This window comes from Leptonychotes weddellii, chromosome 12, assembly GCF_054177405.1.
Source record: "Leptonychotes weddellii isolate Sample4059 chromosome 12, ASM5417740v2, whole genome shotgun sequence".
Classification (NCBI taxonomy): domain Eukaryota; kingdom Metazoa; phylum Chordata; class Mammalia; order Carnivora; family Phocidae; genus Leptonychotes; species Leptonychotes weddellii.
The window spans coordinates 4,924,707-4,936,941 of NC_138380.1; the positions used below are offsets into that span (position 1 = coordinate 4,924,707).

Consider the following 12,235-nt stretch of genomic DNA (forward strand, 5'->3'; position numbering starts at 1 on the left):
TTTGTTTCCTGCGATTAAGAATTCCTCATATCAGTGAGGTCATTGATACATGTCTTTCTCTGATTGACTTATTTTGCTCAGCATAACACCCTCCAGTTCCATCCACGTCGCTGCAAATGGCAAGATCTCATTCCTTTTGATGGCTGCATAATATTCCATTGTATATATATACCACATCTTCTTTATCCAGTCATCTGAATACTGTGGAATATTCACTTTTAAAAGGAAGGAAACTCTGACACAAGCTACATCATGGGGGAACTTGTAGACATTATGCTTACATAGAATATTCCAGTCACAAAAAAGGCAAATATTGTATGATTCCACTTACATGAGGTGGTGGCCTTGTCATGTTCATAGAGACAGAAGGTAGGATGGTGGGCGCCAGGCTCTGGGGGAAGGGGATGGGGAGTTGTCTTATGGGGACAGAGTTTCTGTTTTGCAAGATGAGAAAGTTCTGGAGGCAGATGGTGGTGATGGTGGCACAATGTGAACGTATTTAACACTGCTAAACTGTATGCTTAAAATGGTTAAGATGGTAAGTTTTACATTACATGTATTTTACCACAATAAAAAGCAGGAAAAAAGAAAGGTTAAGGACTCAGGCAAGTTATCCTGGTAGACTTCCCCCAGGGGGCTTCTTTCGGGCTCTGGAGGTAGTGACTTGGTGAGACCAGGGGGAGGAGGAGCAGGGCTGATGGGGAAGTGACCCGGGTTTGGGCACTCGCCACTCCTCTTGGCCACGGTGGTACCCAGCTTCATTGACCATCCCCACCCCCTCAGCCGCCAGCCCCGTGCTCCTCCCCATGAGACCCCTGTCATCTCTCCCAGGAAGACGCACGTCCTGGACCACTTCCTCGAGGCCCCATGTTCTGTGTCCTGAGATGAGGTTCTGTCCGTCAGCCGTCCCCAAGATGCTGAGAAGCCTTTGCTCTCCACTCCTGCTTTCCTCCTGGGACGCTTTCCCTCCTGCCTCCAGTCCCGGCCTCTTCTCCTTGCTCCTCCCCCGTGGTGATGGGGGGCAGTGTAGCCTTATGTTCTGGAAGGGAATGTGAGCATGGTCAGGTTCTATGAGGAAGCTAGCATGTTGTCACCCCTCCTTTTACTCCACTTGCATCCACACCCCTCCCTGGGGGTGGGTGCTCATGGAGGACTCAAGAAGGGGGCAGTGGCATGTGCATAGGGCCAGTGCTGCCCTTGGACGAGGCTGGATGGGCAACTGAGGGCCACTCCATTGACCATATGCTCTCTTTCCATCCAGGACCTGAGTTCCTTTGCCATGCCACTCCTGGACGGAGACCTGGAGAGCTCAGAAAAGCATTCTTCTCGTAAGGTAAGGCCACCTTTCTCACAGCTTCTCACGGCTCACCTTAGGTGCCACTGAGGCAAGACTCCCTCAGTGAGAGCCCAGGACAAATGTCCACCTGCTTATCCACCTGTGCTCCCACCTGCTCCCACCTGCACATCCACCTCTGCTCCCACCTGCTCATCCACCTGTGCTCCCCCCTGCATATCCACCTGTGCTCCCACCTGCTCATTCACCTCTGCTCCCACCTGCACATCCACCTCTGCTCCCACCTGCACATCCACCTCTGCTCCCACCTGCTCATCCACCTGCTCCCACCTGCACACCCACCTCTGCTCCCACCTGCTCATCCACCTGCTCCCACCTGCACACCCACCTCTGCTCCCACCTGCTCATCCACCTGCTCCCACCTGCACATCCACCTCTGCTGCTACTTGCACTCCCACCTGCTTACCCACTGGTGCACCCACCTCACATGGCCATGCCCCTCATACCTGCCGGCTGTCTAATTTGAGAGCCTCTTGGGCTTTGCTCCTTTCGCTTCTTCTCCATCTGGGTTCAGCCATGGCCCCCTAGACTCCCCAAAGTAGGCAGAGGTAATGTGGAAGATCAACAATAAGCCAAGAGAAGAGGCTAAAAGTATCAGTAAATGGGAGATTTGGAGACCATCCGAGGCTTTCAGCTTGTCCCATCCTGGACAGGAGTTCCTTCCACCTGCCATGCCCCCACCCTCGCCCTGTTCCAGGCCTTCCTTCCCTTTGGTCTCCATGCCACTTTTCCTTGCCTCTCTTTAGCTCACTGCCTCCCCTCCCCCACTGGCTGGTCAGCAACTTAATAAGGCTGGTGGCCCTGTCGGGTCAGGCAGCCAAGGAGGAGTGTGTATCCTGTAAGGGTCTTTGGGCATGGTGAGAAAGGGGAGGTCAAGGCAGCCTGCAGTCAAGACTGAGGGGGTGCACAGGGAGCTGGGTGGCAAGTCCTTCCTGGGCCCCATTACCCACAGCCTGGTGGGAGGTGGCTTCCAGAGGGGGCTAGCCTCCCGTGTGCCGTGAGCAGTGACTGAGAGTGGAGATACAGAGCCACACAATTCTTTGGCTCTGGGTACTGCCAGCCTGGGGTTGGGGCGGGAGCTCCAGTGCTGGAAAAGCTAGCCTGTTCTCTAAGCATTCTGAATTGCACACAATTAAGGCAACACAGTGGTTTAGGCCTGTGGGTTTCCATTGGCCTCAGCTCCCGGTCCTGAATGAGCAAGTGACCTGATGAGCAGTCATTGTGGCCCAACCCGAGACGGTGCTCAGAGGATGTCCTCAGGAAGGAGCTGCAGAGCTCCCAGCCCAGCGGGGCAAGGTCCGAGGCTGCAGGGTGGGCTCTCCCTCCTCGCAGGCTGGCTTCCAAGGGTTTGACTCCGCGAAGCCCTTCTTTCAAGTGAAAACCTAAGGCAGAACTGTGAACGCAGTAAAGACCCACAGTGAGGACTGGGGCTTCATCCAGCCCCACCGGCCCCCACTTTGGGGGCTCCCATAGCAAAATCACTGTCACAAATGAGTGACTCCAGAGCCGGAGAGGGACCTTGGAGGGTTTACTATATCCTTGGAATGCTGCAGGACATTGGTGATGGTGATGTGTAGGACGCGGGCCTCGCTAGCCTGTGGCCTCGCGGGAAATGAGGGTGTGAACTCCTGAGAAGGCAGAGAATTGTTCCAGAGGGTCTGACCAACACAGGAGATGGGGGGACCTAAGTGCCTGGTTAGCTGGGAAGGCGCTTCTCCCCAACACAACCTGGAGACAGGCCTCAGATGAAAACCATGCTGGATGCAAGTGGACAGGGCGGGGATGCTTGGGATTCCCACTGACCTTGCTGCCCGTGGCCTTCCCTTGGCCTCCCCACACCCACCCCTGCCCCATCCCCAGAGGGCAGGCCTTCCCTCCTCCTGATCCTTGAACCTTGGCAATTCTCCTTTCCATTAGACTCCAGTGACCTCGAATTATATAGACATAGGGCCAATCTTTTTGAAAGGAGAGTTAGGCCACTACTGAGAAGAATTTCCAAACTGCCTTGGAAGGGCGGCCCTCTTCCCCTGCCAAATTCCATCCTTTCGTCTTCGCAATCCAGATCGAAATGTAAACACCCCTGTGAAGGGGAATGTGGGTTAGGTTCTCCCGACAGCTAGACCTTTCTGCGGACGTGATGTGGGCGGCCAAAGAGGGCGGGAGGTGCCGCTAGGCTCCTCGGGCGCAGATGTGTGGGAACAGTTAGATGCTCGGCAGCCGCCTCTGCGTCCCAGGAGCCCACGCGTAGTGAGACAGATGGCCCTACCTGGGCTCCCCTTCACAGATGTCCCTGACTACTCCAGGACCCCAGCCTGGCGTTCCATAATATCAGTTCATGCAATCTCCCAGGCCCCCTCACTTTACCCCTGTCTTGCTGCCCCTGCCCCCTGAGGCGGCAGCTCTTTTTCACATACCGTGTGTCTGTGAGGAGCTTCTGGTCCCCTTGACCCCGCACAGCTGAGGTATGTAGTTCCCAGGCCAGCCTCTGGGGGAAGGTCAATGCCAGGATCTCCAGATCGCCCCCCATTAGCTCCTGCACAGCCTGCACCCACTTGGGGGTCTCTGGGCCCTTTTGTTCATCCCAGTGCAGGGAACCATCCAATGACATTTATCAAAGTTCTGTTTGATCGCAGCTTGCTAATAGGCATGAGCCGAGGCCCTGTCCCTGGCAGCTTCTGTTGGCACCCGGATCAGCATCACCCCCACCCAGCGGGCGGGGAGCAGATGGTGGGCATGCTTGGCCATCTCGTTTTCCCACTGCTGGGGAGCATGATTAGGCTCTCCCGGTCCCCCCCATAGGAGAAGGCTAAGCCAGGCCATGTCCACCGTTATTTGGTCTTTTTGGGGAAAGGTCTACTTTCTGTGGGTTCCCTCCTCAGTGCCTGACCCAGTTGTCCTGGAAGTCTCAGTACAGAATGGACTCCCAGGCAGGAGAACCCTAGAGTTCCCCCTGGTTTATTGAAGGAGGTTCAAGCCAGCACTCAGGCCCTCTGTGACTGGCTCCCCGGTGGCGTTTGGCCCCACCCGTCTGTGGCAGCCCAAGAAAGTGGCTCTCTGTGCTTCCCGTTCTGTCTCCTCCTTCTCAGGCTCTGGTTGCCCTCTGCCCATCAGCCTGTCCAAAGCCCATCAGCTTTCAGGGTCTTCTCTGACTGTGTCCAGGTCACCCTTTCTTCCTTGGCTTCGTGCTCATGGCAGCAACACCTGGCCTGCCATCCTCCGTCTTGTCCCCCGCCAGACTCGAACACGAGCACTTGCTCCGCGGTCCTGCCTTCTCCCTGCAGAGCTCCCAGCACCGTGCAGAACATGGCAAACACTGGGCTCCCCTGTGGGGTTAGCCTTGCAAGTAGTTCCTAAACGTGACTTTCTGCCTCTGCCCTCAGACTTGATCTTGACTCCATTTTGCATCTGCCAGGCTGCTCCCTCTCCCAGCTATTTCTGCCGCTCTCGGGAGGGATATGGTGTAAGGGTTAAGGCCATGGGCCCTGAAGTCCCATGCCGCCACTTACCAGCTTTGTGACCTTCACCCTGCCTCCAGCTGGCCGCTTCTCCTGGCTTCGGGCTAGTGGCACTCGGCGAGTGATGGGAGAGGCTACCAGATGGTCTGCCCTGCACGAATCTGATTATGCCACTCCCTTGCTAAAAAGCCTCAAAGAAGAGTGAGGTTCTTACACCACATGTGGCGTCCTTCCATAATTCGCCCCGGCCTCCCTGACTTCCACGAATATCAAGCAACTATTCCTTTCAAATTCGTGACGAGGAGCGTGGATCAAATACGCATGGAGGACTTACCATGTGCCAGAAAGTGTACCAGATGCTTCCCTGTCGTAGATCCCGTCAACCACAGACCCTGTGAGTCGGCCTCATAGCCCCACTGGATGGAGGAGGACCCTGAAGCTTAAGTCACTTGTCCACACTGCCGGAAACTGAGCCGGGATCCCAACTCCAGTCCCTGTGTCCAGACTCCTTGCTTGTGTGCTGTAGGGTCATTTTCCATCCCTTGTGTGCTGTTCCCTGCCCCCGCCCCCACCTCCCACGTCCACAGGCACATCTCCTGCCTGGAGAGCTTCTCCTTGGGGTTCAGAAAAACTCCAGAAAGCCTGAGTCCCATAGGTAGGGGGGAGAGTGGCAAGACCCGGAGCTCTGAGGACAGGGATCGGAGGATTAAATGCTTTTCATATTAAATGGATAACGAAAAACTTAGCCTCTCTAGAAGGAGACGTGCTTGCGTGATGTGGCTATTGTGCATGGCCCCCGGCTTGGAAACTCACTCACCCAAGGTACTGGCACGGGGCCAGCCTGTGCACCCCCCATGTGGCCACGCGGGCCCTTTAGCATAGCGTGGGGAGTTGCAGGGAGAAGTGACTTGTGATTGAGCGTCACCGAAGGGATCCCCACGAGGGCACAGCCTCCTGGAAGGAGCCGCAAGCCCAGTTTGGGGTGCCCTCTGGTGGTGGGACAGCTCACAGGGGCCCTGGGCCCCCCACGGGCACCCCGTGCAGACAGAGGCCAGAGCCGCACAGATGCTGCCCCTGGGCGCGGGCTCACCTACCTTCGTGTGCCTGTGGCCACCTGCCATGTGGCATCCCAGGGTCTCAGCGTGCTGGCTGCTTCCCTGCCCGGCATCCTCTGTGCCCCATGAGCCCTGCAGACAAGCCGCTGTTCTTTCCTTCTGTGGGGTCAGGTAGGCCCTGAGATCCTTCTGGACCCTGTGTTGCAAGTTTGCCAGAGCAGCTGGACGTGCAGAGTATGGTTCCTGTGCATCAGGGTGGGCACGACACCTGGTCTTACAGATAAGGAAACTGAGGCACAGCGAGACTAAGTGACTCGGGATGGCCCAGTGAGGGGTGAGCTGGGGTCAAACCCTTCCCCTCAGGCTGCAGGTGCCAGCCCCTGAGCCCCCCAGCGGGACACATTCGATATTCCTCAAAGTCTGTGAGCTGTGTGCCTCGGCTTAAAGTTATAGACGGAGTCCAGAGGTTTCTCAAACCGTCAAGGTCATGTCATCAATGAAGTGTGCCTCCAAGGTTATGGGCCTTGTTCACCTTCTTCCTGAGCTCTGTCAGCAGCCCCTTGTCGTCCCAATGCCACAGGAGCTTGGAGGGGAAAATACATGCTGCCTAGCGCCAGGTCACCTCAGGCCGGAGCCCCAGGCCCACTGGGTTTCAGATGCCCATTTCCTCCTTCAATGAGGGCCAAGAGAACATCACGCCAGTGTAGTAAGACCTCGAGAAAGAAAAATGTCGGGTTTTAAGAAGTAAAGGCCAGGGGACAGACCTACAGAGAGGATGCATCGTCTCGAGCCATCTTGCTACCTTTCTGGTCCTCCCCTCCGCTCCAGGAACCTCTTTCTAGAGAGCTGGCGACGGAGGTCAGTGGGCCTTTGGGTGGTGCTGAGGAGCCTGTGGATGGGCCATCCTTGGGTCAGGTGCTTTCCTCCAGACCACGGGGCGGCCACCTATGTTTGTACAAAAACTCAGGGCTGTTTCTGGGGCAGGGTGCCTTGGAGGAGCAGCCTGATGATAGAGAATGTTGGGAGGGACAGATCCGTTCAGGGCTGAGGGCTGAGTGCCTGTGCTCGGAATGACCCATCCGTTTGTCTGTCTCTCCCCAGGTGGACAGCCCCTGCAGCTCGGGCAGCCCCTCCAAAGGGTTCTTCTCTAGAGGCCCCCAGCACCGGCCCTCCAGTCCCGTGTCTGCTCCCGTGAGGCCCAAGACCAGCCCTGGCTCTCCCAAAACCGTGTTCCCGTTCTCCTACCAGGAGTCCCCACCCCGCTCCCCACGCCGAATGAGCTTCAGTGGGATCTTTCGCTCTTCATCCAAAGAATCTTCCCCCAACTCCAACCCGTCTACCTCACCCGGGGGCATCAGGTTCTTCTCCCGCTCCAGAAAAAGTAAGACATTGATGCTATTGTTTCAGGTGGGTGCTGGGCTGCTGGGGACCTTCTAGGGCCAGTGGGCCATGGTGCCATTTGCAGGGCGCCCGGGCTGGCCGGGTGGCTGTCGGTGATTTGTGACTTGGTGCTGAGTGCGTGTGTCTTGTCTGCTCCCCCAAGGACAGCTGTCTCTCCAGCACATGGTTGGTTTCCCCCGTCACTTTCTTCCTACACGAAGTGGTCGGTATAGGGGTAACTGCAAACATCCCAACACTCACAGTGTGACTTGTAAGGACAGCCACATGAAACCTGGGCCCATAGCCTTCCCTGAAATCAGTAGCAGCAGCAAGCTAAGCTTCGGCGCATACCCAGGGCCAGAGGGCCCAGACCTTGGTTTGCTATGCCAGACGTGGCCCTCGCTACTTGTAGGTGGCATGGTTTTGCGGGGTTTGAATGGACCTGTTTCTGGCAGATCCTGACTTTCTGTTTGGGGCGCTGGGCAGCTAGGGTTGATTTACTAGAGAAACAAGGGAAGGGAATGTGGGTTTAGGAGAGAGTTCTTTAGGCTCATGAGTATCTGTGACCTAAAGATAAAATACTCTCAGTTGGGAGCACTGTTGATCATAACCGGAAGTATAAGAGGCAAACCATAAAGTAGATGGAGTTGATTTTCTCCTTCCCCGTGTCTTAGGCATCTCCCCATGCCTTCTGAGTCTTTCTGATGACGCAGAAAGCTCCTATTTGGGACGGCAGTGATTTGGAAAACAAACTTGCCCTTGGGCATCAGAGGTGTGCGGTCGTCTTCCTTTCTTTCCAGATTGCATGTACACTTAGGACCTGCAGAATAAAGCAGCACTTGATCGGCACAGCCAAGGCACAGAGTGCAAATTCAGTCTCCGCGACTTAGAAGGAAAGGGTGGGGGGCTCTTTTCCTTTTTGTGTGGTGTAAGGTATTGTTGCTAGTACCCCTAACATCATCCCCCTCAATGACTGGACCTAAGCGTAAATGCACGAGTGTCATGGGACAGAGTGGCCCTCCAGCAAACATTACTGAGTGACATGCAGTTGGGAATTATGTATACAAAGCCCAGTAGGGAGGGGCGTGTCCGGGCACTGACATCCTAATGCTCTAGAGAGCATCCCCAGCTTCCTTGACAGAGATCCTGAAACTCTCAAATATCCTCTAAGAGGAGGGGACGGCAGGCAGATCTACATCAGGATATCTTGTTTCTTCAATGGCGGCATCACGCCTGTGTTGGTTATAACAGAACTAGGTTGTATTAGCCTCCCAGAGCTGCCGTAACAACTGGGTGGTTTGAACAACAGAAATTTATACCCTCACATTTCTGGAGGCCAGAAGTCCAAATTCAAGATGTCACTAGGGTGGTGCTCCCTCTGAAGGGTCTCGGGAAGAATCTGTTCCGTGTCTTCCTCTGGGCTTCTGGTGGTGCCAGCAACCTTTGGTGCCCGTTGGCTTAGAGAAGCATCATTCCAAACCCTGTCTCTCCCTCTGTCATCACAGGGCATCTTTCCCTCGTGTGTCTGTGTCTTTGGGTCTCTGCTCCTCTTCTTGGAAGAGCTAAATCTTGGGTTAACAGACCATCCTACTCTAGTATGATTTCATCTCATCTTAATGAATTATATCTGCAATGACCCTCCTTTCAAAAAGGTCACATTCTGAGGCTCCTGGAAAGGCATGAATTGGGGGGACACCGTCAACACCAGTACACGGGTTATATAGGAAAAGCCAAGATGGACAGGTCACATCATGGGCTGGGGATGGAGAGGATTTGTGGGTGTAGAGTGGTCAGGCTGTGAAGACCAAGGTCATTTCTGAGGGGAGAAAGGAGCAGCCAAGATACAGGGTCGGGGAGGGTGGGATGTTGGCTGGTGAGGATGGGCCGGCCTTTCAGCTCCCTGGGAAGCGGAAGTCCATGCTGCCTTTTTCTGTTAGGCATTTTAAAAGGCTCTTCGATGTTCTTTGCCAGAAAATACTGTCTCAAAGGTCTGTCTTCTAAGATGTTATGGAGTAGGAAAGCTTGTCAGGGCTCCTCCCTACCATCTGGCCAGGCAGCTGTAGACTGAGCTCAGGAAGGCCCTGGTTGGCTGTGGTTGCTCATGAAGACAGCATTGATTAGGTGGGGGTGGGTGCTTGGCTTCTCCACAGAAGCTCCCCAGGAGGGGATATTCACACCAGAGTAGGCCTGGTCCCAAGGTGACTGCCCACGCTATTGCCCTTGAACCACCGAGCCCAGGACCTTGGCTTTCCCCAAATGGAAGCCAACCCTGCCAGGCCTGTCATTAATGAAGGTCTGTTTCCAGGGGAGGTGCCCTACTTCCCTGGGAGGAGGATCACCTGGGCTTCTTGCCACTTGGTCTACAAGTGTGCTCAAAGGAGGCGTGCTTGGAGGTTATGCCATCTTTTTCCTCCTACTTGAATCAGTTCCTGGATCAAGGTCCCCAGACTGTATATTTCTCCCTGCTGCCCCAGTACTGATTTCACATGATGGAGCCTGAGAGTAATGTCACTCATCAGTCTGCATGGAGGGTCTTTACGAGAAACAGCCCGTGAGACCCACTGTGTCCATTGGTAGAGCATCACAAAGACATTGTTCATTCCACAAGGCCCCGGGGAGACAATTCCTGTCCAGCCTTGGTCCCAAGAATAGCTGAACTTGTGAGCAACTGGGTTGTTTTGTCTGCAGTGGACACTGATCACGTCACAGCTCTGTTACATGCTGGCCATCTCAGAGCTGCCTTTGTACAAGGGGTGTGAAGGGTGCGTCTCTAGCCTCGTTTCTGAATCCAGTTTTGGTCCCCAGCCTTTACTTTCATACCACTTTTTTTTAAAAAAAAACAACAAAAAACAAGGAAGACAACTCATTGGAAGGATTTGGGGGTATTTATAGAATTCAAAGAAGAGCTGACTGCTCAGGACTCAGGGAGGGAGGGAACAAGGCCGGCTGTGTGGCCTTGGCAGCAAGAGTGCATGGATCTTTCCATGAGATCCAGACAATTCCTCATCTCTGTGTCTCTCCTCTTGCCATGCTAAAGCCATTATAGGATATCTGATTAGCCCAGTTAGGGTCTCTGAACCAGTCGGTTGTGGGGGGAGGGGCAGATCCTGTAGCAAGAGCAGAATGACCAATGATCCCCGCCCCCCACACCGGACATGGGCCGGAAGTTCCCAGAGAAGAGCCCAGCAGGCAGCTCTCCCACTCTACTCTCCCAGTGCCCAGCGTGCGTGTACGTACACAGCACCCCTTTTTACAAAGACACCTCGTGGGACTCCGTCCAGTCACCCTCCATACACTTGTAAGTGTGCACACTGCTTCCTCAGTAGGCGGCAACCCTGCGTTGTGTCCCACCGGCACAACTAAGGATGTAAGCACAACTCTCAAGGCCATGCCCATTTCCCCTTGAGTTCTGTCTGCAGCCTGTCTTTCTACGGTGTGACTTAGGGCCCACATGGTGGACGTAGAATCTAAAGGTTCAGCAGCTCCTCAGGTGGCGCTGATAGTTGAGCTTGATAAACACCATTATCAATGATCGGGGCAAAGGAAGAAGGACGATAGAAATTATGAGCACAGTCATCTTCCAAGGCGACATAAAAAAGGAAAAGGAGATAATTCAGTCTTCAGACACTCTGAGAACAAGAAAGGGAATACGGGTGGGAGTTATAGATCTAGATGCTACATCTGGTCTTGGGACCTGTAGTTTCCTAGGCTGGCTGGTGGTTCGTGGCCCAAGAAAGAGAACTTTGTTCTAGAAGGATCTATCTCGTGGAGGACCTGCTGATGTGGAGTGGCTGCCGTCTCTCACTCCCTCTGGTCTACTGGTCTAGTGGCATGTGGATTCGAGACATGTGGTGGGGATTCTGGGTTTTTATCATCCTCCCTCCAGCCCCACTGTGTAGCAGCAAACCTATTTCTCTTGATGGTCAGGGTCTTACCCCACCCAAAACAATCATCTGCTCTTCCGCCTCTTCCTCTAATACAGTGGTGGACAAACCACAACCTGGGGACAAAATCTGACCTGCCACCTGTTTTTATAAATAAAGCTTCATTGAAACAGTCATGCTGACTTGGTTCTTTGGATTGTGGCTGCCTTCGTGTTACAACAGCAGGATCTGGCCCGCAGAGTCTGAAATGTTTGGACCTTGTCTAGCAGCTCAAGAAGTCTGAAGCACTCATGTGGCGGTAGAAGCTTCCGGAAAGGTTTTTTAGAACTGGATCTTGCCTTTGGAGATGAGGAAAGGAAAGCCCGGTCAGAATGTTCATGAACTCAAACAATAAGATTAAAGTTTTAAAAAATAATAACAAGATAATTTTGGACAGGCAGCAAGGCAAGGACCTCAAGAATGGCTTAATGTCATGTCACTAAACTTTGCTTTCTGATCATTGTAATTACAAATACTATGCCTAACAATCATAAATAATGATAAGTGCTTTTACTGCGTGCCTCCTAAGTACATCATACATGACAATTGTTTTAATCCTCGTACAAAACTCTATAAAATTACATTTTTACCATTTTTATCAAAATAAAAACTGAGCCACAGAGAGGGTAAGTCACGGAATGAAGGCCACACAGCTGGTAAGTGGTAGAACCAAGATTTGAACTCAGGTGGTCTAACTCCCTAATCTACTTTTAACCCAGATGCGAAGACTCTGCTTTGAAGGAGTGGATTTTAGGAATATATAAGCCAATAGTGGGGCAATAGCAAGCCATTTAGGAGAAAGGAAAAGAGAAGGGTTTCCCTGGAGATTCCTTATACCAAAATAATTTCCATATGGAGCAAAACTTTATATGTTATTCAAATGTCCCTCCAAATGGAAAAATATCATAATCTTTGGGTGTCAGGCCTTTGTAAAGGGTGCAAAAATATGTTCATAAATGTGAGGTAAACATTCACAGCTTTCTCACCGTTGCTGGAAGTTTGCAGGCTTGATGCTCAGAGCATCAGTATGGTGATCCGGGTAGAGAAGAGCTGGATGGCCTATATGAG

The 12,235-nt window shown here is 53.3% G+C and overlaps 1 protein-coding gene across 2 annotated transcripts in view; it reads left to right on the forward strand.

Annotated features, from left to right (window-relative positions):
- LOC102748583 (5'-AMP-activated protein kinase subunit gamma-2-like) overlaps positions 1-12,235 on the forward strand; it is a 204,899-nt gene that overhangs the window by 74,262 nt on the left and 118,402 nt on the right. For both annotated transcript variants that reach the window (XM_081799835.1, XM_081799834.1), the window contains exons 2-3: positions 1,262-1,333; positions 6,966-7,245. In XM_081799835.1, coding sequence (XP_081655961.1) covers positions 1,262-1,333; positions 6,966-7,245 — 352 coding nt within the window. The remainder of the gene's footprint in view (positions 1-1,261; positions 1,334-6,965; positions 7,246-12,235) is intronic.